The 23,068-nt window shown below is 45.5% G+C and overlaps 7 protein-coding genes across 7 annotated transcripts; 4 read left to right on the top strand and 3 right to left on the bottom strand.

Moving 5' to 3' along the window:
• The first annotated feature begins 3,421 nt into the window (after nucleotides 1–3,421).
• Nucleotides 3,422–5,341, top strand: C8R40DRAFT_1120788 (uncharacterized protein). Its single transcript, XM_046228785.1, has 8 exons — nucleotides 3,422–3,632; nucleotides 3,699–3,741; nucleotides 3,815–4,046; nucleotides 4,113–4,215; nucleotides 4,306–4,450; nucleotides 4,511–4,619; nucleotides 4,673–4,774; nucleotides 4,845–5,341. Exons 1-8 carry the CDS (start codon nucleotides 3,542–3,544, stop codon nucleotides 5,124–5,126), a joined length of 1,107 nt encoding a protein of 368 aa, XP_046082990.1. The 5' UTR covers nucleotides 3,422–3,541; the 3' UTR covers nucleotides 5,127–5,341.
• Nucleotides 5,342–5,372: 31 nt separating this feature from the next.
• C8R40DRAFT_540507 (uncharacterized protein) lies at nucleotides 5,373–6,841 on the bottom strand. The gene is made up of 5 exons (XM_046235384.1): nucleotides 6,727–6,841; nucleotides 6,386–6,667; nucleotides 6,246–6,330; nucleotides 6,128–6,194; nucleotides 5,373–6,071 (listed from the first exon to the last, which is right to left on the bottom strand). Exons 1-5 carry the CDS (start codon nucleotides 6,746–6,748, stop codon nucleotides 5,619–5,621), a joined length of 909 nt encoding a protein of 302 aa, XP_046082989.1. The 5' UTR covers nucleotides 6,749–6,841; the 3' UTR covers nucleotides 5,373–5,618.
• Nucleotides 6,842–7,837: 996 nt separating this feature from the next.
• On the bottom strand, nucleotides 7,838–9,191 carry C8R40DRAFT_540504 (uncharacterized protein). Its single transcript, XM_046235383.1, has 4 exons — nucleotides 9,058–9,191; nucleotides 8,605–8,963; nucleotides 8,408–8,546; nucleotides 7,838–8,349 (listed from the first exon to the last, which is right to left on the bottom strand). The coding sequence occupies exons 2-4, from the start codon at nucleotides 8,716–8,718 to the stop codon at nucleotides 7,892–7,894; spliced, it is 711 nt and encodes a 236-aa protein (XP_046082988.1). The 5' UTR covers nucleotides 8,719–8,963; nucleotides 9,058–9,191; the 3' UTR covers nucleotides 7,838–7,891.
• A 149-nt stretch (nucleotides 9,192–9,340) lies between these two features.
• Nucleotides 9,341–11,627, top strand: C8R40DRAFT_1206644 (FAD/NAD-P-binding domain-containing protein; the record flags this gene model as incomplete). The annotated part of the gene is made up of 8 exons (XM_046233166.1): nucleotides 9,341–9,456; nucleotides 9,510–9,629; nucleotides 9,760–10,118; nucleotides 10,173–10,705; nucleotides 10,764–10,861; nucleotides 10,917–10,938; nucleotides 10,997–11,029; nucleotides 11,084–11,627. The coding sequence occupies 8 exons, from the start codon at nucleotides 9,341–9,343 to the stop codon at nucleotides 11,138–11,140; spliced, it is 1,338 nt and encodes a 445-aa protein (XP_046082987.1). The 3' UTR covers nucleotides 11,141–11,627.
• A 1-nt stretch (nucleotide 11,628) lies between these two features.
• C8R40DRAFT_540815 (uncharacterized protein) lies at nucleotides 11,629–16,482 on the top strand. The gene is made up of 10 exons (XM_046235385.1): nucleotides 11,629–11,821; nucleotides 11,878–12,810; nucleotides 12,869–13,443; nucleotides 13,498–13,731; nucleotides 13,783–14,347; nucleotides 14,404–14,759; nucleotides 14,816–15,011; nucleotides 15,073–15,498; nucleotides 15,550–16,134; nucleotides 16,186–16,482. The coding sequence occupies exons 2-10, from the start codon at nucleotides 11,952–11,954 to the stop codon at nucleotides 16,266–16,268; spliced, it is 3,879 nt and encodes a 1,292-aa protein (XP_046082986.1). The 5' UTR covers nucleotides 11,629–11,821; nucleotides 11,878–11,951; the 3' UTR covers nucleotides 16,269–16,482.
• C8R40DRAFT_1053962 (3' exoribonuclease family, domain 1-domain-containing protein) lies at nucleotides 16,403–17,445 on the bottom strand (the record flags this gene model as incomplete). Its single annotated transcript, XM_046224898.1, has 6 exons — nucleotides 16,403–16,489; nucleotides 16,540–16,689; nucleotides 16,737–16,952; nucleotides 17,002–17,110; nucleotides 17,165–17,243; nucleotides 17,301–17,445. The coding sequence occupies 6 exons, from the start codon at nucleotides 17,443–17,445 to the stop codon at nucleotides 16,403–16,405; spliced, it is 786 nt and encodes a 261-aa protein (XP_046082985.1).
• Nucleotides 17,446–17,541: 96 nt separating this feature from the next.
• On the top strand, nucleotides 17,542–20,453 carry C8R40DRAFT_1120765 (Man1-Src1p-C-terminal domain-containing protein; the record flags this gene model as incomplete). Its single annotated transcript, XM_046228784.1, has 7 exons — nucleotides 17,542–17,820; nucleotides 17,872–17,961; nucleotides 18,013–18,213; nucleotides 18,269–19,549; nucleotides 19,602–19,696; nucleotides 19,752–19,855; nucleotides 19,907–20,453. 7 exons carry the CDS (start codon nucleotides 17,542–17,544, stop codon nucleotides 20,344–20,346), a joined length of 2,490 nt encoding a protein of 829 aa, XP_046082984.1. The 3' UTR covers nucleotides 20,347–20,453.
• Nucleotides 20,454–23,068: the final 2,615 nt, after the last annotated feature.

Below are 23,068 nucleotides of genomic sequence, written 5' to 3'. Positions count from 1 at the left end.
ACTTTGTCATGTTGGAACATACTCTGTACATACTGATATAGCTGTAATCCCACTTGGGGACCCACATAACTGAGAGACAGTGTTATTACTTGATACTATGCAGTTCTACATAGATCACACTGTTTAGAGTACTCAACTCCCTCAGTTGCTAACTGAGGTAAACTTGAAGTATATTCATATAGATTAATTGCAGTAGATTAACTTGACTTAACAGGTACCCACAGCTGCCACACCACCAACTGAGATTAAGTTGACTTAACACCTCAGATAAAATATATGCAAAAATGAAAGACATGGACTATTTATTGCCAGCTTCAGCTTCAACAATGCATTGTGAATTGTACCATTTTCATCTTAATTGATAGTTATATATTGTGTAAATTATTCAATATAACAATCTCACCAGAATAAAAATGACAAAGACTGAAATCAATCTTGTGCATACTCTGACATACCCACTGTGAGCTTGTCCTACAAACAAGTGATTCAAACCCAAATCCCAAATACTTGCCAAAGCAGTACTGTACATTCTCAATCAGGGAAAATACATTGAACATTAAACTTGTCAATATTCTTTACTGCCTTAGGCATATAATATAGGGATATATCATTGATAAAAGGTGATAATGATAGAATCTCCAGAACCTGCAACAAATTTCTGCATGAAGACACTGTAGAATGGAACTTTTTGTAACACTCCTGTCTCTTGGCATCTGCAAAACATGGATATTTGGCTAAGGGCCGAGGACAGATCCCAGCCAATCCCAGTACTGAAAGCACTGAGAGCAGGTTGCTCTGAGTGCTTTCACTGCTGGGAAATGCTCTCAACTGCTTTCAGACCCTTAGCCAAAATACAGGTTTTGCAGATGTGGCAACAAGTCTGTCTTGGATAAAATGAGTGACCTAACAAAAATGCTGGCTGTTGCTGATACCAAAATAGACTCTGAGTATATGTTACTCCAATGCAAACAAATGAAGAACTGGAAACTGATTTATACCATTAACCATAAACCAATGTCCAGATCCTTTTTAAAACCAGAGCCACAACTGCATTTTCTTTGAGAAGTCCCAATGACTACAGAAACAGCTCTGGGGATAGTGATACATCATGAGCAGAGCTTGCCTCTAAACTATGACTGAAGACATTATTGTACAATAGATTACACTCTGATGAAGCTATATATACTCACCCTATCGATATCACAGATTGACTCAAGACATTGAATGACAATATCAACTGTGAATTAAGTGCAGTAAAAAATGACTTTCAACAAACCTGCATATTGGATATTTCAAGATATATTAGTGATATTACTCTTTCCTTCAAAGACTCAAAATGACTCATTACATCAGTTGCACTGACTCAACATACATGTTTCTCTGCACAGCCATACTCCATTACATATCTTATGGCAGCAAAATTCTATTCAAAATATTACTCGGTCATCAATGACTTGCAGTAAGTCAAATCTTGTTTTACATGATCATATATTCTTGAAAACTCATAATATGACTCTTAATACTGCTTTACAACAACATTTAATCTCAAACTTAGTTCATGCTGGCCAAATGAATGGAGTCATGCCTAGTCATGCCAATGCATTTTACCCCCCAAAAACACACCCTTGATATAACTAAAGCTGTGTTTCTACAGCTTTGCATTCCGATCTACAGACCCGATTTTAATACATCCAAAAAAGGAAATTTCCTGCCAGATTACCGATCGCTACCTACAAGGACCTCCTCTTTCAGAGTTGGTGATCCGTTCTCCCGCTTTGGCCTCTTTTTTGTACTTCGCGGTGGGTAATTCAGAGACGGGTCATTGCGGATGCACAGAAGGACAAGAGGTTATTTGCTCTATGACCCTCTGTATATGGCATCCTTCACGAATATGGGATACGCAATACGCAGAAGAAACACGGTTCTAGTACCGGTACATCTTTCTTGTACTACTCCTCCGTTCGATATCCATTTTCTGCACTCCTTCTCCTCTTTGTCCAGGCTATATTGATTCAAATCCTCTCCGACGATGACCAAGAATCGATCTCGACTCTGACATTCTTTTTTGGTCATTCAGTGAGACTTCGTGTGCTAAATGCTCCCACCGGAGATGCGAGGAGATCGTTGTGGGAACTTAAGGATCGTTGTACGCTTTAGATGAGTTACACAACCGTGGTACGTGTTTGTCTTCATTCACTCAGTTGGATGATCTCAGTGTCTCTCGCTCGTGACGGAAATTGTTCGCTCCATTAGAAGTGTACTTGTCCCGGTATTCCGCTATATATACGACCATGATGAAAACGCAGGATTCATCATTCTTTTTGTCTGTGGCTTCGTTATTCTCTTTGATCTCAGCCCCACTTAGTTTTCAATTCATAGTCATCTCTTCAAGTCCCAACTTAGGTGAATGTACCCCATTTCTCCTGACCTGTCTTTGAGCCATGGTGCCTGTTCTTCTTGTTCCTTATACCTTGCTTTACATGTCTGGGGTGTCTGGGGTCAGTATTGGCCCTGGCCGTACCGACCAATGAGCCATGTGTGCACAGAAGAGATGCTGACATCTCTACCTGTGTCATTCTCAAACTATGTAAGATAAGTCTGCCCAATCGAGAATACAAGAGACTCCAAGATGCTTGGCTGGAACAGCCCTGTGCGGGTATGCAACACTTGTGCACGGAAGGTATCTGACCCTAGGGTGTCCCTGTCGGAGGCTGGACACGAAAGATATCAAAGGAAGGGAAGGGTGCGCTCAGAGTTTTCGTTGTATCGAGGCTTGGCGATGAGAGATGAGAGAAGATATAATCGCCCTACTAACACTGCTACGTCGGATCTCCCAAGGCGATCAATCTTATGAAAGCGCTCACCACACTTGTGTCTGGCTGACCGAATGTGTTTTGTTCTGCGATGTATGTACCGCGGTTTCAATTCCGAAATTAAAGCATCCTCTATGCGCGTATCAGAGTCGAAACTTGGTTTTCCATTGGTCACTTCTACTCTGTTCCTGCTCGTACCTGATTTTCTCTTCTAACTTTTTCACAAGTAACCTAACCTATCTAAACTTTCCCTCAAGCTCTCTCCGAATCCGCAATCGATTGAATAATTTTTGCACCCGGCGTCTTGAAAGCAGAAGGTCCGAGGAGGACAAACATAACTTCGGGTCGTAGTAATGATGACCAGGACGTGGACAGCTCGTATCACACTATCTTATCGGGCTGTGCGAGGGGGACATGGTATGAATCTGAATGTCATGCTCAGCGCTGTTCCAGCGTTCAACGGTAAGTGTAGGGCCTGTGGAGTCCTGCAGAGGTAAAATATCGACTCAGGACCAGCTCATAGACCAAGATAAGCACCGGAATCGACGGAGATGCCTGAGAGTTGGGGTGTTGGATCCTTTCGTGCAACATAGATGTGGCCCTGGTGAAAGCAAGACAAAAAATGCAAACATTGCGCCATGGACATATTTATACAGAGGCATTCGCTGAATTTCTTCGGCATTCTTAGCCTTCCTCCTTCGATTCCCTCGTTGGCAAATCCTTGAAAAATGACACCTGAAGAAACATCGCTGTTAGCTTCTATCGGAGTCACTGATTATTGGAACATCGCACAGCTGGTTTTGATTTGCTCTATGTATGGTCTGTCTTTGTTTCTAGATTCAGTTGATGTTTGCATGAATACTAACCTGTCTCTGCTGTTGACAGGATTTTATCTTCTCCTGGCTTTCATAGCATTAGCACTACTTCTGTATGTCTAATCTCTCTCTCTCTCATTTATTTCTTGTCTGCCCATACTCATTCCAACATGATACTTGAATCAGGAAATCGGGAATCCCAAGCACTCGTCCCCGTCGTTATCTTCTTGGTATCACAATCATTATTCTGGGAATCAACACCTGGGCATACATTATTAGTGTCGGAATTGAACTCGTTCGATTGAAAAATGTGTTCAATCCCCTGAGTAATGGTGGGGGGCTTAGAGCGCAAGCAGAGGTGGCAAATGCCAAAGCATTACCATGGGGCCATATGAGTGTCTGGGCAGCAAACTTGAATGTCCGTTTTCTTCTCCTTCAAGATGTAACTCATAATATAAATACTAAACGCTGGAACACAATTTAGCTTCTGGTTGGAGATGCTACGGTTATATGGCGAGCTTGGGCAATATATACAGGGAACAGGATTGTTCAATGGTTTCTGGTGACCCTAATGGCATTGAACGGAGGCGAGTTTCCGTACTTTTGATTGATCCGCGTTCCCCTTTTTTTCGAATCCTCAGTCTTTTACTCGGGTCAATTCTGAATGTTCTTTACAGCCATACTCATAATCTCTAGCGCATGCGATGTGGCAGATCTATCCGAGGGTCTACAGACAACTGTTCTTGCTCTCAGCGTGACATCGATTTGGACTTCTCTACTTACGAACCTCGTTGCTACATCACTCATCGGGGTCAAGTTGATGTAAGTATCAATGGAATGGTAATCATTAAGAATAAATTGAACCTATACCTTGATATTTAGAGTGCACCATAAAACTGTCAAGCCATTGTATAACGGGAAACAACGGTCGCACGTTGAACGTCTTCTGCTATTGTTGGTTGAATCTGGGACAGTCCTAGGCGTCTTCCAGGTCTGTCGCTGTCCTATCAGTCCCATTCATAGATATCTCACTAGGAGAAACAGCTCCTCTATGCAATTTTACTCACCTTGGAAGACTTTACGATCACCACACAAAATGAGACGGCCGCGTACCTGATGTTCAGTTCGGTCTTTTTGGAGGTAGTGGTAAATAATATTCCGATCATTCTACTATACATTCTCAGTAACGCTAACGGTACGCCGTGTCTTCTTACAGCCAATGTATCCGGTGGCAGTGATTATCCTCGTCAATTTGGAGCGAGCGCCACTGGCAGAATCTTTTCACCTCAGCATTCGTGCAACACCTGGCACTGCAGAGTCCAAATCACCCAATGGACACAAAGTAGCTGGTAGCATCGATTTAGCAACGCCGCATCATCTCTCAACGATCAGATTCGTTGAAGGAGGAGGCGACGATGCTTTGATGACAGCTGGTAGCAGCTTCAATAGTGACCATGTTGCACAAAACGATCTGGAGGCCGACAATTCTCAAATTTAATCTGTTGCGACAGCTGTTAATCTTTATTAACTTTGAAAAAATTCCAGTTCTTAACTTATAAACATCATGTATAATATTCTACAGTCCGATTATCTGTACTTATAATTCTCGTTTGGTGAAGTGAGATAAGTGGTAAGTAGAGGTACTAATGGGACCGAACAAGGTTGCCTAACACCCTTCACAACCTCGAAAAACTTATGGAACCACATGTAGATAGTTGCCTTCGAGTCAGGGCGGTGTCAAACCTGATGAATTTATTCAGCGACTACCTAAAAAGCAGAGCATCTACAAATGAGCGAGAGGTCTCGTAGGCAGAAGGAATAATTAAGTATTGTATGGATCACCCAAAAAAGCTCAAAAATGAAAACAGTCCTTGTGAATCATGTCAACGACGAAATACGGTATATGGTACTCTATGAAAAGTCCTTGAGTGGTATTTTAGGGCAGTCAACCCAAGAAAGTCCGAAACATTGATACAATCATTTGATACTTCTAGAGTGCAAAGAAAGTGACGGCGAGAACAACAGCTCCGACAAGAGCTTTAGAGGAGGTGACCGACATTGCACCATTCGTTGAAGAAGCGCCTACGGGGGAAGATGTAGATGAAGCCGAGGATGCACTTGAAGAGGCAACAGAGCTTGCAGTAGATGTGGACGAAGAATCAGATGATGGAGAAGAGGCAGCATTAAGAGCGCTTCCAACATCGGGGGGAACCATCATGGGGGTTGAACCGATCGAGGCAAGGTTGACCGAGCCATCGGCATTCATGATATCCGGGTTCATCGCCAACACATTACGGGTGAACATGACATTTTCAACAACGGCGTCGTACGCCCAAGAAGGCATGTTGCTCATATCAATGTTAGCTCCCCAGTTAGCACCTGCAGAACCAGAGGTCTGGTTGGATGTGTACGAAGCATATGTAGCCAGATTTCCAGAGGTATCCTAAGCATGGCCAGAAAGATAAGCACATGGAAAGAAAATGTAGTAGGGATACTGACGTTAGAAACAACAGAAGACATCATTCCAGCAACAGAGGTTGGGGCGTCAAGAGCCGAAGGAGGGTTACTGAAACCTTAGATTAGCTCTTGGTCGTCGATACAGATAAGAATAACATACATGATACCGAACATTCCCTTCTCACAGTGAGTGGGAGTTCCACAATAGAAGAAAGTGGGGTTGGTATCGTTAACCACTTGCGTGACTGCGATAAGAATAAATAATCAGATTCCTCACATAGTGCGCGACAATTCACGTACAGACGAAGCTTTGATTTTGTTCTCCTGATGCGAAAGGAGCATCGGAGGTCTTGTTGCAAGGAGTCAATTCGGAACTCTTGGTGACGGTGTGGTTGTTAGCTCCCCACATGAATTTGATAGTATCTCCAACAGAGGCATTAACGGCGAAAGGCACATATCTCAGCACACCCTGAGTGGGTGCAACGACTACAGTGATGGTTGAGCCAGTACCGGTGCTACCTGAACTTCCACTGGTGGCAGTCGGAGCATACGTTGCGGGGGTACCGAAAGAAGCAATACATTCTGAAGATGAAAAACCCTTAGTCAAATCGAGTCCAAGGTGTATCACACAATTAACTTACGTTGTACCTGTGCAGAAATCATGGTCAGCCGACATGCTTCAAAATATGGAAGAATATTCAAATGCTTACGCAGCCATCATAACCAGAACTTCCCCAGCTGCTGGAACCGGAACCGTAGGAGGGGGTACTGTAGCTCATAGCGGCAGTGGTAGTAACAGAAGTAGCTGCTGCTGTCTCGGTCATCATAATACTGCTAGATTCCATCATCATGGTACTGGTTGAGTCAATCATCATGGTACTGCTAGATTCCATCATCATGGTACTGCTGGAATCCATCATTGACATAGATGTGTCTGAGCAGTCACCACTGGAGCAGCCGGAAGAGATCATCGAACTGGAAGATGAACAGTCTCCGCTGCTACAGCTAGAGTCTGAGGACGAAGATGAACAGTCTCCGCTACTGCACCCGCTCGATGCAGCGGATGATGATGAACCTGAACAGTCTCCGTTTGTACAAGCGCTGGTTGAACTAGAGCTATACGGAAGAGCCGATGCAAAGCCAGACAAAAGGGCGACAGCGATCAAGGATTTGGGGAGAACCATGTTATAATCAAAGAGAGTAGGTTAACCGTAGAGGTGTGTGGGGGGGTCGTTGAATAAAAAGGACTGAAAGCTAGTGGAAACCTCCGGAGGATTTGCTGGGACCTCTTGACTGGCAAAGAGGGCGGATGATCTAGCAAAAAAATTAATTTTCAATCACAGGACAAGGCCACATAGACAAAAATTGACACACCTCAGACACTGAACGAAGGGAGTGAGACTGGGCTCGACTCAAAAATAAAGCAAACAAAAAAACGAAAGGAGGGAAGGAAACGAAGGGTGTGAACTATCTTTCTCCACGTCTACTCTTTTATGTGCTCGACATTGAATTCTGATTCGATATGACATGCCGTTGTCTGGCAAGAAATGATTCCATGTCAAAGCGTACCGGTGTTTGGGTGCGTTGTTACGGAAAATCACCGAGTTCTCCTCTCGATCAGGACCAAATCAAGACCGAGCAAATGGTTGGTTTGATGGTTATCTTACACCAAACTCCCATTGGCGTTCCTTATATATAGGTATCATATTGTATGTTACTACTATGTACTTTACATACAACAGACAGTTAGCAAGTGATCGTTTCCATCCATCTGTCCAACGAGTGTGTGTGGTCTGAAAATCGCATTCATCTACGGCGAGGTCCAGGAGTTGAGGGGAGGCCAACCCTTGGCCGAGGAAGTTGGGGGGCAGCTTGTTCGGTAGTAACATGAAAATCAGATGCAGTCGTTGTTTGTGTACGTCTCGCCTCACGAAGAGCCTTCAAACGATCTGTACCCGTCTGTGATTGTTTCGACAGTTCCATGTTGTTGTTGAGAGCTGTGCTTCGGTTGATAGATCTATTCAACGTGGAAGCTGATTCGGGGACCTTGCGATTTCTGACTCCTGATCCCTCTTCACGCCCTCTGCCGCTGCGAACATTGTGAGGGGCCACTTGCTGTTCTTCAACTCTGGGAGGGCGTTTACGAGGTTGTCGCTCGTGTTCTGCAAAAAGAAACGCAGGGAGCTCGCTAGAGTCTCGAGCTTTCTCGATATGATACGCCTTCATTGCTCTTGTCAATCTTGATTCCTGTCCAGGTGGAGTTTCTGCAACACAGGATGAGCTAGATCGCGCGAAATGGGACCAATCTTGATTAGGCCTGACCTTCTCCCAAAAGCACCGACACATTGGCTGCCCAGGCTTTGCTGACACTAATGGTCAGCGTGCTAGCAGCTGTAGCTACACGGTTCCACACGGTATAGCCGTCACCGGTACCAGTATCAGTTCTTTCCATTTCAACCCTCTCTAAATAGACGGAGAGAGTGAGTTAATAGCATCTAGGGAACGTAAGTGATGTTTACCTGGTAGAGGGGCTGAAAGAGATGGCAGCAAATGTGGCTTCCGCATAGAGCGTCCTCGAGAATCGTTATCAACCTCGTTGTCATGGTCTTCAATACTGGTGAATGAGGAGGCATAACTTGCGGCTCCGTTCTTAACCCGATCGAATATCGAAGAGGCAGAGGAAACTGTAGATGAAGAGTCCTGAGAAATGCGGGACGACGTCGAGTCGTAAGACGATGAGGATTGAGGGGATTGTGGGGTATATTTCCTTTGCCAGCTACGACTGTATTCCGATGAAGTAGGTGGCGAGGGTAGTGGAGGACCAGCACGAGACGGTTCACGCGAAATTGAGGCAAGCGAACGTTGGGACCTCAAATGTCTAGTAGATGGAGGAAAATTAGTACTTTCAATTGGCGAATCAGAACGTCTGGCGTTCTGTCGTCGCGAAGGACCGGTGGAACGCGAACGAGGACCAGAAGGCAAGCCTCCAGGCATGGTGCGAGGACTGTTGGGAAGCATGGAAAGTACACTAGAAAGCTAAATAATACAAAAATCCTGCAACCAGTCCAGCACCAGCTGGGGGTCGGAGTTGAAAGAAAAGATAAAGAGAGCTGTCTTACTAAGCAGGCACCGTTGCCATAAGTCAAAGTCGCGAACAGCTCGTGATCCTGAAATTACGCAAACTTTAGCAATGGGCCTTCCACAACTTTATCACGACGCGGCGGGCTCAAGTTGCCATTGTTCCTTCAACATACTATGCTTACTGGTCGTCGTCTAGTAGTAGACTCTTCTCGGGCCCTACGGTCCCTTCGATTTTCCAGTACATCCACGACCTCTGACAAGTACAAAATTGTCGTGGTTGGGGCTGGCAAGTTTTCTTACATCCTCACAAAACGCAGCTCACTTGATTCTGTATAAAAGGTAGCGGTGGTTTGTCCGTGGCGAACCAAATTTATGACCGGTTCGCAGCAGCGGGCAAGTCCCTCAATCCCGGAGACATCGCCATCATAGATTCTGCTGAATATCACTACTATCAGGTGTGTGTGTGTGCGGTGCATGTCAGCGAAGTTAATGTGGGTATCAAAACACCATCATCTTCATAGCCTGGATGGTGAGCATAGCACCTATTGTCGATCATGACTCTTTCCACTGATTGATGTTTGGTTCGTTCAAAGGACTTTAGTAGGCTCTGGGCTGCGTTCCAAGTCAACTACACGCCAACCCCTTGAGTCCTTAATTCCCAAACATTTGACACACATCTCGGAGAATGTGAAGACTTTTCTCCCCGAGTCGTCTTCCATCACGACAACGTCGGGTCGTAGCGTGTCGTATGATGCTCTCGTTGTGGCTACCGGTCTTCAAACCAATTGGAGCGGTATTCAGGGTTTACCGCAAGCGCTGGTCGACTCTTCCTCAGGCGTTTCCTCTATATATTCTTACGACACGTGTGATAAAGTTTGGAATGATATTGAAAGTCTGCGGAATGGGAACGCGATCTTCACTCAGCCTGCTGGAGTGGTGAAGTGTGCTGGAGGTAACTGAGGACCAACACTTCACCATGAAACTGCAAATTTGACCTTTTCCTTAGCACCTCAAAAGATTATGTGGATGGCTCTGGATCGCTTCAAAAGAACTTCCCGAGCAGACAAGATCAAGGTGAACTTCTACACCGGCATGCCCACCATGTTTAGTGTAAAAAAGTACTCGGACGTTCTGGATCGTCTTCGCCAAGATCGGGGTGTCGGGGGATACTTTCAGCATAACCTCATCTCCATCGATTCCCCAAACCACAAAGCTACTTTCAAAAAGGCGGACGGTACGACTGTAGACGTAGATTACACCACTTTACATGTTACTCCCCCCATGGGCCCTCTTGATTTCCTGAAAGGCTCTCCCATTGTTGATTCTGCTGGCTGGGTGTCAGTGGACCCCGCCACTCTTCAACATACTAAACCCGAGTACAACAACATCTTCGCCCTTGGAGATTGCTCTTCAGCTCCTACGTCGAAAACCGCAACTGCTGTCATTGCTCAAGCGCCAGTCCTGACAGAGAATTTGTTCTCCGTGATGGATACCGGCAAAGTCTCCACTGCAAAATATGATGGATACACTAGTTGTCCTGTAAGTCATTTTTCAATCTTATCTTTTCTCTACTAATTCAGAATCGGGTTCGGAAAAGCTCCTCACTGGATACGGTGAACTCTTGCTTGCCGAGTTCAAATATGGTTTAGAACCGAAAGAAACCTTCCCATGGATGGACCAATCAAAGCCCAATCGGTGCGTATTGTTCTTCAATCAAAGTACGGAGTTCTTATTGAAATGTTTACTCTAGGTTCTTCTATCATCTCAAGAAGGTCAGTATACTCTAATACCCATGCTCGGTTTTTTTTTAAAATTGCATTCACCTCTTAGGATTTGTTCCCTGCTGCGTATTGGAACCTCATGGTACGCCGATATCCATCTACCCCTCGAAACTTGATTTACAGGTCTCCAATGCAGGTTAAAGGGAAGTGGTACGGTAACAAGACAATCTTCAGACCTTCCTTCTCTTCTTAACCTTCGAGTACATTGCAAATATTTGAATGGCATCCCTCATTCCCAAGCTATTATTGTTCTTGGTACTTTCGTCAGGATCACCGATTGGCTCGATCGCAGTAAATCACAATCTCAGCTCCGATTGTCGAGGAGCCTCTGCATTCCCCAGCATCAGCTGAGGACGCGACGGTACGTTATGTAATATCCGTGTCGGTAGATGACTTCCGCGAGATACGACACGGGTTTGAAGTAACACCGTTAAATAAATCCGTTGTTCGAATTCAGACCATTAATTCGCAAATGAAATTTTTAAAAAACAGAAAGAACAAGTTGGGAACAAGAAGAATACATATTTGTTTTGAGGCCGTGTCGACATTGAGATCGCTTTATCATTTACCCTTATTCACAATCTAATAACAAGAGGGTGCGACTAGGTGCGGTAAAACAAAGTTAAGTACGTATAGTCAAAGAGTCATTTTGAACATTGGGGTCGGACATACAAATTACAATGCTGATTGCCATGATATATATTGAGTCATCCTCCAATAAATAAGCGACTCACTCAGCAGTGCTCCCGAATGTACATACGGAGCCATTCTCATTACCAGTGCTCACATATAGGATCATTTTTCTCGTTCTCTTTAGTTCTTTAGCATGTTATCGCTCCATGAATTGTGAGATAACGAACCCAAACATTTCCTGGTGAGTTTCTGTTCGTTTCTTGTTCGATGGTCATTTAATGTAAACTTTGTAAGTAGCTGTGACAATTTCGGCCGTGTTCACGATCTGCTGCAGCCTTCATCTACATTTACTCTATCAGGACTCGCATAATATGTCAGGATCAGCCCAACGTCCATCCGAAATATCTTCTTCCACCAGTTCGTCTTTTGAAGGACAGGCTTCCCTGAAAACGGCGAATTCACGCCTCGTATATCCCTATGCGCGTGAATCATTGGGCACGACATCTTCTGTTCCTGGACGCGCTTTAAAACGCGATGCTGGTGTCCCATCTACTGGAATGTTTACGGAGGGTTCACGAGATACGACGATTCGGACCAAAGCACCAACAAATGACAACCTAGATCATGAAGAGGGCAGTCGAGCCGCAACAATACGTCGGCACTCCGTAAATATGGGGAAGTCTATCAGGAGGAGGTTCAAGTCTGTTACGGGCGTGTTGACACGGAGGTCTATGTCTATATCCTACTCGGCGAATCGGACGAGGGACACAGGCTTCCCATTCGAAGCATCCGAATTGAAGAAGAAACCTCGCGGGAGTATGAGCTTGGATTCTAAGACAGTCATGCGCCCTCTACAAAGTTCGCAGAATGGTCTTCTTCGCACTACTTTAAACTCCCCTTCAATCCACCCTCTTGAACTTCCAGAATCTCTTTCCGAAACTGAAACCCAACACACTGAGATTGCATTCATTTTCCCGGTCCAATCCCCTTCACCGCACGCTGCAGCTATTGACCAGTTCATCCCGGAAGACCAGATGCTCTCTCCAATCATTCCCTTCAGTGACTCCATTTTAACAGAATCCCTTATCGATTTTGTAGTCCCCCAGTTCTTGCAGCAAGGGACACCGCTCCTTAAGATATCCAAGAAGAGGCACAAACCTATTCAATTTGTGTTCAGACTTGACGCCGACCAAGGTCGAATTATTTGGGAAAGCAAGATCCAAAAATTCAGTGAGCACTTATCCGCGTTCCGGATCGTTGTGATTCTCTGACTTTAAATATTATTTAGTTGCGGTAGAGAACATTAAAGAAATCCGAACAGGCCAAGCTGCTCTTCATCATATCACGCAGTTACAGTGTACTCCTGTGGAAGATTATCTTCCTCGTTGGTTGACACTGATATACCTCGGACCATCTCCGAGCAAAGCTCGTTCAAAACCCAACCTTTCCCCGCTTCCCTTGGGTTCTCCCAAATCGAATTATTCCGTTCACACTTACAAGACCCTTCATCTTGTAGCCTCCTCCCATTTAGTCATTCAACTTTGGGAGCGTACGTTGAGGTCAATGGTGGCCTTGAGAGTTAGCTTAACCAGTGGACTCGGGTTCGGCGGAGGAATGAACAGTGATAGAATCATGGAAGAAACACGCCAAGCCCTTTGGGAGCGCAGTTTCTGGACAGCTGCTGGAGAGAACATGCGCTCGAGGTTTGGGTCGAACGCTGACTGGAGTGTTGGTGAAGGCGATGAGTCCTTAGAATTATCTGGCGCCCACGAAGGACAACGTCTGACCTTTAATGAAATGCGTGCTTTGTGCGAAAGGCTGAATGTAAGGATGTCAGAAAAGGAAGTGCGAAGGTTGTTCAATGTATGTGGTCAAATGTATCGTATGTAAACTCATCCACACTCATACTGATATTAGAACGCGGATACTTACCGACAAGGATCTTTGGATTTCGAAGGTTTTCGGCGTTTCGGAAAGCTCCTCAAGGCACGCCCAGAACTTGACAGGCTATTCAAGAGTCTGGTTCAGAGTAACGTGGAAATCGCCGATGCTGTAGACGATGGCTTCTTCCATAGGCAATCCTCACGTGGCAAGGATTGCAGTAACATGCCTTTCAACATCTTTCGGAGTTTTATGCGCGAGAAGCAAAAGGTAGGTTTTGTCTGCTACAATACGTGATACATCGTTTTGACTTCATGTCAGTCTACGCTTTCCGAAGCTGAATTAAAGGACATCTTTGATCGATATTCTGTCGAGGTAGCGGGCACTACTATCGACGATCAAGGTTCCCCGTATCTGGCTTTTCCATACACAAATCACACTCTAGGTATCTCGACTTCTTCGTTAGAGGCCCCTCCACCATCAATATCTTCATCTTCTCTCAATGTTCGAGAATGGGAAGCAGATGTTTCATATATTCCACCTTCTGCGCTGTTTGCCGCATCTTCACCGCCCACGACAAGAGTGATTACGCTGGAAACGTTTACTTCGTTTCTTCTCTCTTCCGATAATCCAGCTTGCTTAGAACCACGTACAAATGACGAGGCTGGCCCTTCCACGCATAATCATGGTTTCAGCCACCACCATACACGACATGTTACGACATTCCATCGTTTATCAGAGACCTCCCACGACATGACACGACCATTATCTGACTATTATATCTCATCTTCACATAACACATATTTAATTGGACATCAGCTTTACGGAGAAAGTACGGTGGAAGGGTATGTCAGGGCTTTCCTAGGTGGATGCCGCTGTGTTGAGTGTAGGGTGTTCGTTCAATCGCTGCGTTTGGAATAGCTCACATACTCCCTGCCACAGTGGACATATTCGATACTGACACCGGGCCCCAAATCTTTCATGGCAAAACGCTCACATCCAAAGTCTCATTGCGCGAAGTTTGTGAAGCCATCATGACTTATGGCTTCGTTGCGTCCCAGTATCCACTCATAATTTCTGCAGAGATTCACTGCGGGCTCGTCGGCCAGGCTCAGCTGGTCGGTATTATGAAGGGCGTCTTTAAAGACAGACTTGTGAGACGAGACGAAAATGGAGCTATAGTCGGCATGTCCGAAGCCACACAATCATTGGATCGAACTAGCGAAGTATTGCTCTCAGCGTCAACGATTGAAAAACTTCCTAGTCCTGAAGAACTGAAGGGCAGAATATTGGTCAAGGTCATTATTTTCTAGAGTGTTTACTTGTTTGCAACTTTTGTTAACCTTGACTTTAGGCCAAGAAGTTGCATTCCATTGACTACATCGATTCGCCACCTCTTTCACAAACCTCGTCGACGTCTAGCCGTAATACACTTCAACTTGGTCACCCATTTGACGGTATCACATCGTCCCCTTCGGACACAGACGCGATGTTTGATTTGCAAAACCTCTCAATGTCAATGAGGCGCAGCTCTGAAGGTACAAATAGAGGTGATTTTAAATCAATCTCGCCGACATATTTCCTGACCAGACGTAGACGACGTAGACTCAGATATGCTTCACAAAGTCAGAGGCCGTGGAAAGCCCGATTCGAGTCCCCCTCCCTCTTCATACTCACCTCGCCGGCCTATCAAAAAAGCTCTCGCATCTGGCCATTCATCAACCTCTTCGGTGGCATCATCAAAGACCAGAATGAGAATGTCGCCAGATCTTCTCTCTCTTCTTGTCTATACAGTCGGTGTAAAATACCGTGGTATCAACAAAAAAGAAGTCTATAGATCCGAAGAAATGTTCAGCCTTTCAGAGAACATGGCTAACAAAATGCTCAAAGTCGGGATGATTGACTTGATAAAGCATACCCGCGGGCATTTGGTCAGAATATATCCTAAAGGTACACGAGTTCGTTCGACGAATTATCAACCGCATCGCTACTGGAGTGCTGGCGCTCAGTTGGTGGCGATCAATTGGCAGACCGTTGGTAAGTTGCCCGGAACAGCATTTTTTTCCGCAGAAACTTATCAACGTTCAGACCTCGGTTACATGATCAATCACGCTATGTTCCAAAGGAATGGCGGTTGCGGCTACTTGCTCAAACCTTTACCTTTGCGTATGCCCCACAAGGGATTACTATCGAAACAGACCCAGCATTACCTTGAACTGACTATCGTATCCGCTCAGCATCTTCCTGCGCCTAAGGATGCGTCCGGCAAAGACGTCTCTGAATCATCTCCTGTGAATCCTTACGTCCAGGTCACAATCCACGTACCCGACTGGCCGACGCCCCCCTCTGTGTCTGCCAATTCTATTGCATCGGGATTGGTATCTGCGAATGACGCTGTATCTGCAGTGCTGAGCCAAGGGAGTGGACCGCCTAGTCCAGCTTCTGGTTATTTCCCAACGAATCCACGATTTCCTCGCAGTACTTCATACTGCACCAGCGTAGTGAAGAACAATGGATTCAATCCAGTTTGGGAAGAAAATATGCGGATCCCATTTACTTGCGTTGGAGATATGAAGGATCTCATTTATGTCAACTTCGCTGTGCGACATACCGAGCGGGAGGATGTGGAGCCATTGGCCCAATTTTTTGCCAGTTTAGGGTGCCTCCAACATGGTATGTGTTTCCACTGGAAACTTGATCTTGCTAACGGTGTCGTATCATCAGGTTACAGACATTTACCACTTCATGACTCTCAAATGTCCCAATATCTATTTTCCACTCTTTTTGTCCGCATTGACATCTCATGACATGAATTATAATCTTGTACGATATCAGATTTCAAGACGTAACGTGTAAAATATTATGAAATGCCTCTTCCGCTTCGTCCTTGTCGTTCAGAGCTGGTTCGGACACAAAATCAAGTGCGAATCTGATCTTTGTGTTAGACCTTGCTACGTGCGCTGTTTAACAAAGCTTGCGCGACAACAGAGTGAATATCTGTACATCGACCATCACATGCGTCTAAACACTAGGAGTATAAATTCAGCAATGGTACGTGTAAAGAAGCCAAATGCATACTGCTGAAACCTGAGAAATAGCCATCCGACCCGATTGCCACACGTTGGTCACAATTCCAAGGGCAGGCATACAAGACAAAATGAGGGTCCCGTTAGCCATATCGCACTCTTCTTGTGTTGGATCAACCCAGATATCTTCCCCTATGATCGCCTTCGACCAGAATCAGTGATAATTTGACCGAGCAAAGAAAGACGAACAGCAGTGCAAGACGTTACGAGGCCATACATATCGATACCAGCATCAGCCAAGGCCGTACTAGCAGCAATCGAACCTGAAGCAACACATCCCTCGATTCCATCTGCTTCTATTATAACCAAGAAAATATCGATTGTGGATTTTGGGAAATGCTCTAGTCGAACAGAGGACAAGAGGGCCTGTTGAATAGCAACCGCGATTGACCGATCTTCTGCATCCTAAGAGATATAATGAATAGGACTTCGTTGTCGGTCCAATCTTACACACCCGAAGTGGGGCCCTCCGACGCTCAGAAGAAAACGGCGTAAATTTTACCTCCACGTTCAGTCTACCCTTTTCGTTGTATGCAGTGTTTTTTGATTGACGAGGCCCATAACTTGTTGCACCCTTCAATCAGAAGTCGGTATTTTGAAAAGAGTAAAGAACAGACACTGAGCATGCAATCTTTGTCCGATCCGTCTCGATATATGCTGAGCCATTCGCCTGGCTTATAAGTCCAGGCTGAAGAACTGGAGGAAGTTGATATGAACATGTATGATCTCTTGAATTCATAAGGAAAAACAAACAGATAGGTCGAATATCAGAAACGCTTCGATTATGGCGGTCTTTGTACAGATCTGGAGTGAGCGATTTTTGATGTTCGTCGGCGAAAATTGGAGCAGAGCTATCTTCTGGTCCGTTTATTCGTCTTCTGTCAAAGACAGACTGCATTTTGGAAAAGGATTACTCATGCCGCGTGTAATGACTGGCACGTGTCACCGCTTGTTTACCCGATCAACGAAGTCGCCAGGTTGGCTCCACACCGCAATGTCCCGGCTTACTGCCGCTCAAATCATCGCTCAAGGCGATTACCTTGAGCCCGATTTCCAGCCTACAACTCTCACTATCTCTCAGCTACTGGGCGTCCTTGGTTATCACAATATCATTTACCCGACTCCGTACTCGAAAGCGAAACTCGTCCAAGTTTTTAATGACGAAGTCAAACGGCGAGCCGCAAAATTCAAGAAGGAGAGGATAAAGAAAGAGAATAGTATTGCGAGCGATGATGGAATCAAGGATGGGGTCACTGGCGAGTATCTCAGCGGTGTGGGTGATAACCGTTTTCTGTTCTTGTATATAACATTGACTTCCTCATAGCCTCCAATCATAAGGAGATCCTCTAGGCGACTTTCACGCGCGCCTTTAAATCTCGATGACGAGGAAGAATCACCACCTAAACCTGACCCTGTGAGTCCTATCCTACTTCATTTCAATGCTCTCTTAGTTACTTTTATGCAGCCTAAGCGACGTCGTTCGTCTGCACAACCCAGGCTAGGCGGTGCCTCCTCGCGCAAAGCTACTGCTCCGCCTGTACAACCTGCTGTCCTTGAAGAAAGTGAACCTGAAGAAGCTGCAGAAGATCAAGAACCGGTTCGCAAAGTCAAACGTACCACGAAAAGGGCAACTGCTGGGACTCAAAGTCGTCGGATATCGCAAGCCGTAAGTATAATCCTCGTCCTTTGTTTGTGCTTAGTGTCACTCAAATGATTTATAGGATGACAGTGGTTGGGAAGATAACAATATCTTTCAGTCTGGTGCCGAATCATCTTCTCCTCTCCGACCTTCACCTGCTCGGTCCAAAGGCCGAAAGAGTTCTGGTCCAAGAAAATCACGAAAGTCAATGTCGGCACCGCCCAATGTATCTCCCTCTTCCTCGCCTGCGAAATCCTCATTCATACCGACCTTCTCACCGCCTCAGTCCAAATTTGAACCAGAGATACCTGAGTTCGATAACAGCCGCTTGAGCAGTCCTCCGCCGCGAACTTCAAGCCAATGGAAATTTGTTTCCAAACCATACACTCCTCCTTCACGCTCATCGAGGCGTCAAGAAGTTCAATATGAAGATGTAGAAGTGCCCCTCCGCGATGAGGACGAGCCACAATCATCTTTTCCTGACCCGGTTCCTATGAAATTGGTTGCGGAGCTTGATCGTGATGCTGGGGAAATTTCGGAGATCGATCTTCCGAATATGGAGTCTGAAGGTTCGGACGATGCAGACGAGCAGAACGCTGTGATACAACAACATATTGCTGACGAAGGCACAATTGTGAAGCTATCCCGCCAGTCCCTTCTAACCGAGGACACAAAACCAATGTCAGTGCTCAGTCGTCTGTTACTCCTCGCCCTTGTTGGGGTCGTGTCGTATTTTACCTTTGAATACAAGGAAGAGTCAGCTTCCATAGGTTATTGCGATACCGGAAGTAGCACAAACCGCGTTCTGGAGGAATTGAAATCAACACGATCCTTGATTATTGAATGCAATAACGAGAATAGGACGACTCTCTACGACCATGTCCTTGTTCTAGACTCTCCTCCATGTCCGGTGGTTCCTATTCCTCTGTATCCAGAATCATGCACGCCTTGTCCGGAGCACGCTATCTGCTCGGGACATACTATCGCTTGTGAAAAGGCTTACATCTTGAAATCACCCTTCTTACTCTCATTCCTCCCGCCTATTGCGGACCCTTCTAAAACGACTTTGTCTACTTCTGTCTCCCCGTCTGATATAGCTTGGAAAGTCATATCGATTATTTTCGATGGTCTTCCCGGCTTCGGTAATGTTGCATTCCCTCCCAGCTGTGTCGAGGATCCGAGGCGCAAAAGACATATTGGTGCACTGGGGAAAGGCATTGAAGCATTACTTGGACAGCATCGTGGTAGCCTGCTTTGCAACGCAGAGGCAGATATGATTATTAAGGATGTAGACGGCGGGGAAGCCAGAAGGTGGGGTATGCAGGTTCATGAGCTTAAGGAGAAAATGCGCGAAGGAGTTGATGTGTGTATTTTACTATATTTCATTGACCTCGCACTAATGAATCCCTTCGCAGCCTCAGCACGTTTTGCCAAATTTCGATGATTTATTCAATGAAGCTGTGCAACAACTCGTGCAATGGGGTGGTGTCCTAATTAGCGAAGATGCGAAGTAAGTATCCATTCAAGAACTCTTTTCCACTTTGTTAAGCAGGGTTCTTCCCAAGGGGCCAAAGATACCTTGCTCACAAAACAGCTTCGTTGTCCTTGACTTGCAAACTTACTGTCAAATCTCGCGAAACTTGGTCTGAATGGCGTGGAACTGTTGCTGGTGAGGCTTTTGTTCTTAGTTCCTGGCTAAGTATGAATAGTTTTTGGACAGCCTTGATCGTGGTATATCTATTTTTCTATGCCAGCTCTAGCCGCCGTTCAAAGAAGAAGATTGAATCCAAACGAATCGCAAGTTTAGTTCAAATCGCGATCGATGCTCTTCAGCATCAAGAGCTCGCACATTATACCGATCCAGTCAGCACCCCGCAACCCTTCCTTTCATCCATCCAGCTCCGGGATCTCGTCCTTCAAGAAGAGCATTCGGTCACTGTGCGCCAAAAGGTATGGGAAAAAGTCGAGAAAATCGTAGAAGGGAACGCAAATGTACGGGCTAACTTGGAAGAAGTTTATGGCGGTGATGAATTGAGAGTTTGGAGATGGGTAGGTAGCACTGCTGGATCGATCGATGGTGGGAGAGGTATTGTTAAACAGAATGATAGCTTGGAGTTGAATAGTCCCTCAAGTTTTCATGAGGATATGGAGGAAATGTGATCCTTCCTTCTACGATTTCTTGTCTGACTTCTTTCAAATTAACGATAAAACTATACACAATACCAATGTACTTGTCGCTGTTGTACGACATATTTAACCTTCTCAGCTCTGAGTTGCAACGCTCCCTTGAGACCAGCGTTGTTCCTGAGTGATAAAGTCCTTTTTCTCTTTGTGCAGCTCAAGTACTAGCAAGTGTATTGGTAGTATCCTGCATCGCACTAGGGGAAGGTTAAAAGTATCCCGGTCTCCGTGAGGACGGCCGTAGCTATAGAATAGTTAGTGCCCACCATCCGAAAGTGAGGGTCTGTGATTTTTACGAGACTTCAATATTCAATCTCAGTTTGACATCTTTCACTTTGTTTCTATCAGCCTCTATCTGTCTGTAAGTACCCTGGTTGGACCTGGCACTGGCTGTTTTTTGAGGTGAGCAGAGGATGATGGTGTTACCTGGTGTTACGTCTTCAGACTATAAGGCCACCTCGTTGGAACCTTTGAGCGACGATGTTCACTGCTCCAAACTAACCAAACTCCTGATTGTTGTCAAGCTTCTGAATGTTCCAAAACGGTTGCATGTGAACGTGTATGACACGGAATAGAACTTGAAGATTTGAGCGCTCGAGGTTCGTTGCCAGCTCGTATTACTCCCAAATCGGGCTGGTACGATTGAAGGCGCTTGATCTCGAGATATGCGTTGAATATTCGTGTAGATAGACGCGAGCGAAGCCGGATATGGGTTCGGATAGGGGTAGTCCAATAGATAGATAGATTAGTAGGTGCCGAATCGGGACACCAGCCATTTCCGAAATGTAGTGTGAGCCCAAGAGAAAAAAGGGGAAAATAGATGAAGGTCCCGGGCTCGTTGGATGTTTGAATGAAAATAATACGAGTGGATTCTGCGGAGGATTCTGCGGAGGTTCATATAACATGGGTTCAAACGTCAGAATATCAAAATTTACGATGGACATCTAAGCGTCTAAGTATAGGTAACAATAAGATATTCACTGCGCTAAAATTCTTGGGCACAAGCTGGCACAAGTTTCCGAGTTCCGGTTACAATTGGATGCTAGTATTCCATCAGTTCCTCCTCTCAAATTGTCAGTCTTGACTGTTCTACCTACTACTAGTAAGCTCAGCTCTTTGAAGAAAGACATGGGTTTACTAGTATGTCAAAGGAAAAGAACAGCCCTAATTTATCGAAATTTGAAGCAACCTAGGCTCGAAGCTGTTTAAAGACTCGACGTTTGTAGGCGCGGCGCTAGACTAAGACAATAAGCGCCATAAACTCAATAAGCGCCAAGCCGATCCACGTATCTTTTTCTTGCCAATGCTCGACTCCAACATCTTGATTCTTCGTTTATGTACTTGCCTCAAGTACGAACGTACCGAAAGGGCCTCTTCATAGTATTGCAGATTGGCTGACCCGGGACCAGCATTGTGCAATGCAAAATAAACACGACTGTACTGTAATACCAACATAAACAGCTCCACCTTCATATTTGGTTCTGCCATGTGCTAGGCTGCTAGCAGCGGTATTGCAGGAAATTATGGGTTCGCTCTCCTCCAAATCCTTGCCCGAATATTAGCGTGGATTCGTTGGACTATTCCACTCCCTCCTGTCGAACGACGACAAGCCGCGGCTCCGATATTACACCCTGAGCTACGCTCTTATTATCCTAGCATCGCAAAGCTACTAATGATGTTGTAGGTCTTTTTTGCCTACATACAAGGAACCGCGCGCAAAACTCGAAAAAGGAAAGTTCAACCAGCCTCAGTTTCCTCAAGCGACGTGCGAAATTCCGCAAAACAGTGATTCAACCTCGCGCAAATAACAATACGGTCCAAGGGCTTCCAGGGCGCGACTGCGCAAAAGGCCTGATTTATTGAAGTTCCCGAATATAGAAATCATCAAGTAACCTTTTGTTATGAACCGCCGAAGTTTCGGTGAAACTGCGAGATAGACCCTCGGAACCGCCTCAGATTGGAATAGCCTCCTTCACGGTTTCCAGACCCTATGAAAACATATTGAGTGGAACGGAGTTGGCCGCGTCAATATGAGGACAAGCGACAACAGTTCGGCTGGCGTCTACGACTATGCTGTTGAGTTTTGTTGTTGTCAAACTGACGGCATACGTTCATCTTTTCATGATCTTCGGATTCAGAAGCCTATTGTTCCTCGTTCCCAACTTATATGTGACCTTTTTTCCACAGCCTCGTCGACTTTCATCAGCATCGAATACTATGACCAGTACGTGATTGACCTAAAGTCCCATGCAACTCGGGGCATCTCCCGTTTTGTTCATTATGACGCGTAGATGGCAGCAGGAACCATTCATCAGTATCAGCCCATTACGATACGTAGGCTCTCCAACTGGAATAGAGCTGGCATAGATCGCGAGGTAGGTCTCCGTGCAATTTAGCGCTATCGAATCAGAACTTGCGTATCAGTGACTCCAAACCTCTCCGAACTGTTTGCTAATAGTTATCATCAATCAAGTTCAAAAGATCCTGATCTGATTATTAACCTGGATCGAGCTGAATATTCCGGCTGTATCTCCCACTCGTTATACTGAACTAGCGGGACAACCATCCGTTCCTGAAATCTTAATCTGGATTAAGCAGCTATGCTTCCGCGGAATGAGGAGGGAACTGCTTGAGGTCGCGTAAGGAAGCGGAAAGGGTCGGTCGTTGACTCAGTCCCTTTCTAACATTGGCCGGCAGCAAA

This window comes from Lentinula edodes, assembly GCF_021015755.1.
Source record: "Lentinula edodes strain Le(Bin) 0899 ss11 chromosome Unknown C8R40scaffold_35, whole genome shotgun sequence".
NCBI classification, from domain to species: domain Eukaryota; kingdom Fungi; phylum Basidiomycota; class Agaricomycetes; order Agaricales; family Omphalotaceae; genus Lentinula; species Lentinula edodes.
The sequence above is the reverse complement of the archived record's forward strand: the minus strand, read 5'-3'. Positions and strand labels throughout refer to the sequence as shown.

Excerpts from the sequence above, each read along its gene's own strand:
- C8R40DRAFT_1120788 (XM_046228785.1), top strand. The coding sequence starts at position 3,542 with ATGACACCTGAAGAAACATCGCTGTTAGCTTCTATCGGAGTCACTGAT. Across the intron at positions 4,216-4,305 it reads CCTAATGGCATTGAACGGAG|CCATACTCATAATCTCTAGC; the intron begins GCGAGTTTCCGT and ends TGTTCTTTACAG. Across the intron at positions 4,620-4,672 it reads CAGTCCTAGGCGTCTTCCAG|CTCCTCTATGCAATTTTACT; the intron begins GTCTGTCGCTGT and ends TAGGAGAAACAG.
- C8R40DRAFT_540507 (XM_046235384.1), bottom strand. The coding sequence starts at position 6,748 with ATGATTTCTGCACAGGTACAAC. Across the intron at positions 6,668-6,726 it reads GATTTCTGCACAGGTACAAC|AATGTATTGCTTCTTTCGGT; the intron begins GTAAGTTAATTG and ends TTTCATCTTCAG. Across the intron at positions 6,195-6,245 it reads AAGGGAATGTTCGGTATCAT|TAACCCTCCTTCGGCTCTTG; the intron begins GTATGTTATTCT and ends CTAAGGTTTCAG.
- C8R40DRAFT_540504 (XM_046235383.1), bottom strand. The coding sequence starts at position 8,718 with ATGCCTCCTCATTCACCAGTATTGAAGACCATGACAACGAGGTTGATA. Across the intron at positions 8,547-8,604 it reads TCTTTCAGCCCCTCTACCAG|AGGGTTGAAATGGAAAGAAC; the intron begins GTAAACATCACT and ends GTCTATTTAGAG. Across the intron at positions 8,350-8,407 it reads GTCGGTGCTTTTGGGAGAAG|AAACTCCACCTGGACAGGAA; the intron begins GTCAGGCCTAAT and ends CCTGTGTTGCAG.
- C8R40DRAFT_540815 (XM_046235385.1), top strand. The coding sequence starts at position 11,952 with ATGTCAGGATCAGCCCAACGTCCATCCGAAATATCTTCTTCCACCAGT. Across the intron at positions 13,444-13,497 it reads AAGTGCGAAGGTTGTTCAAT|AACGCGGATACTTACCGACA; the intron begins GTATGTGGTCAA and ends TACTGATATTAG. Across the intron at positions 15,499-15,549 it reads GATCAATTGGCAGACCGTTG|ACCTCGGTTACATGATCAAT; the intron begins GTAAGTTGCCCG and ends ATCAACGTTCAG.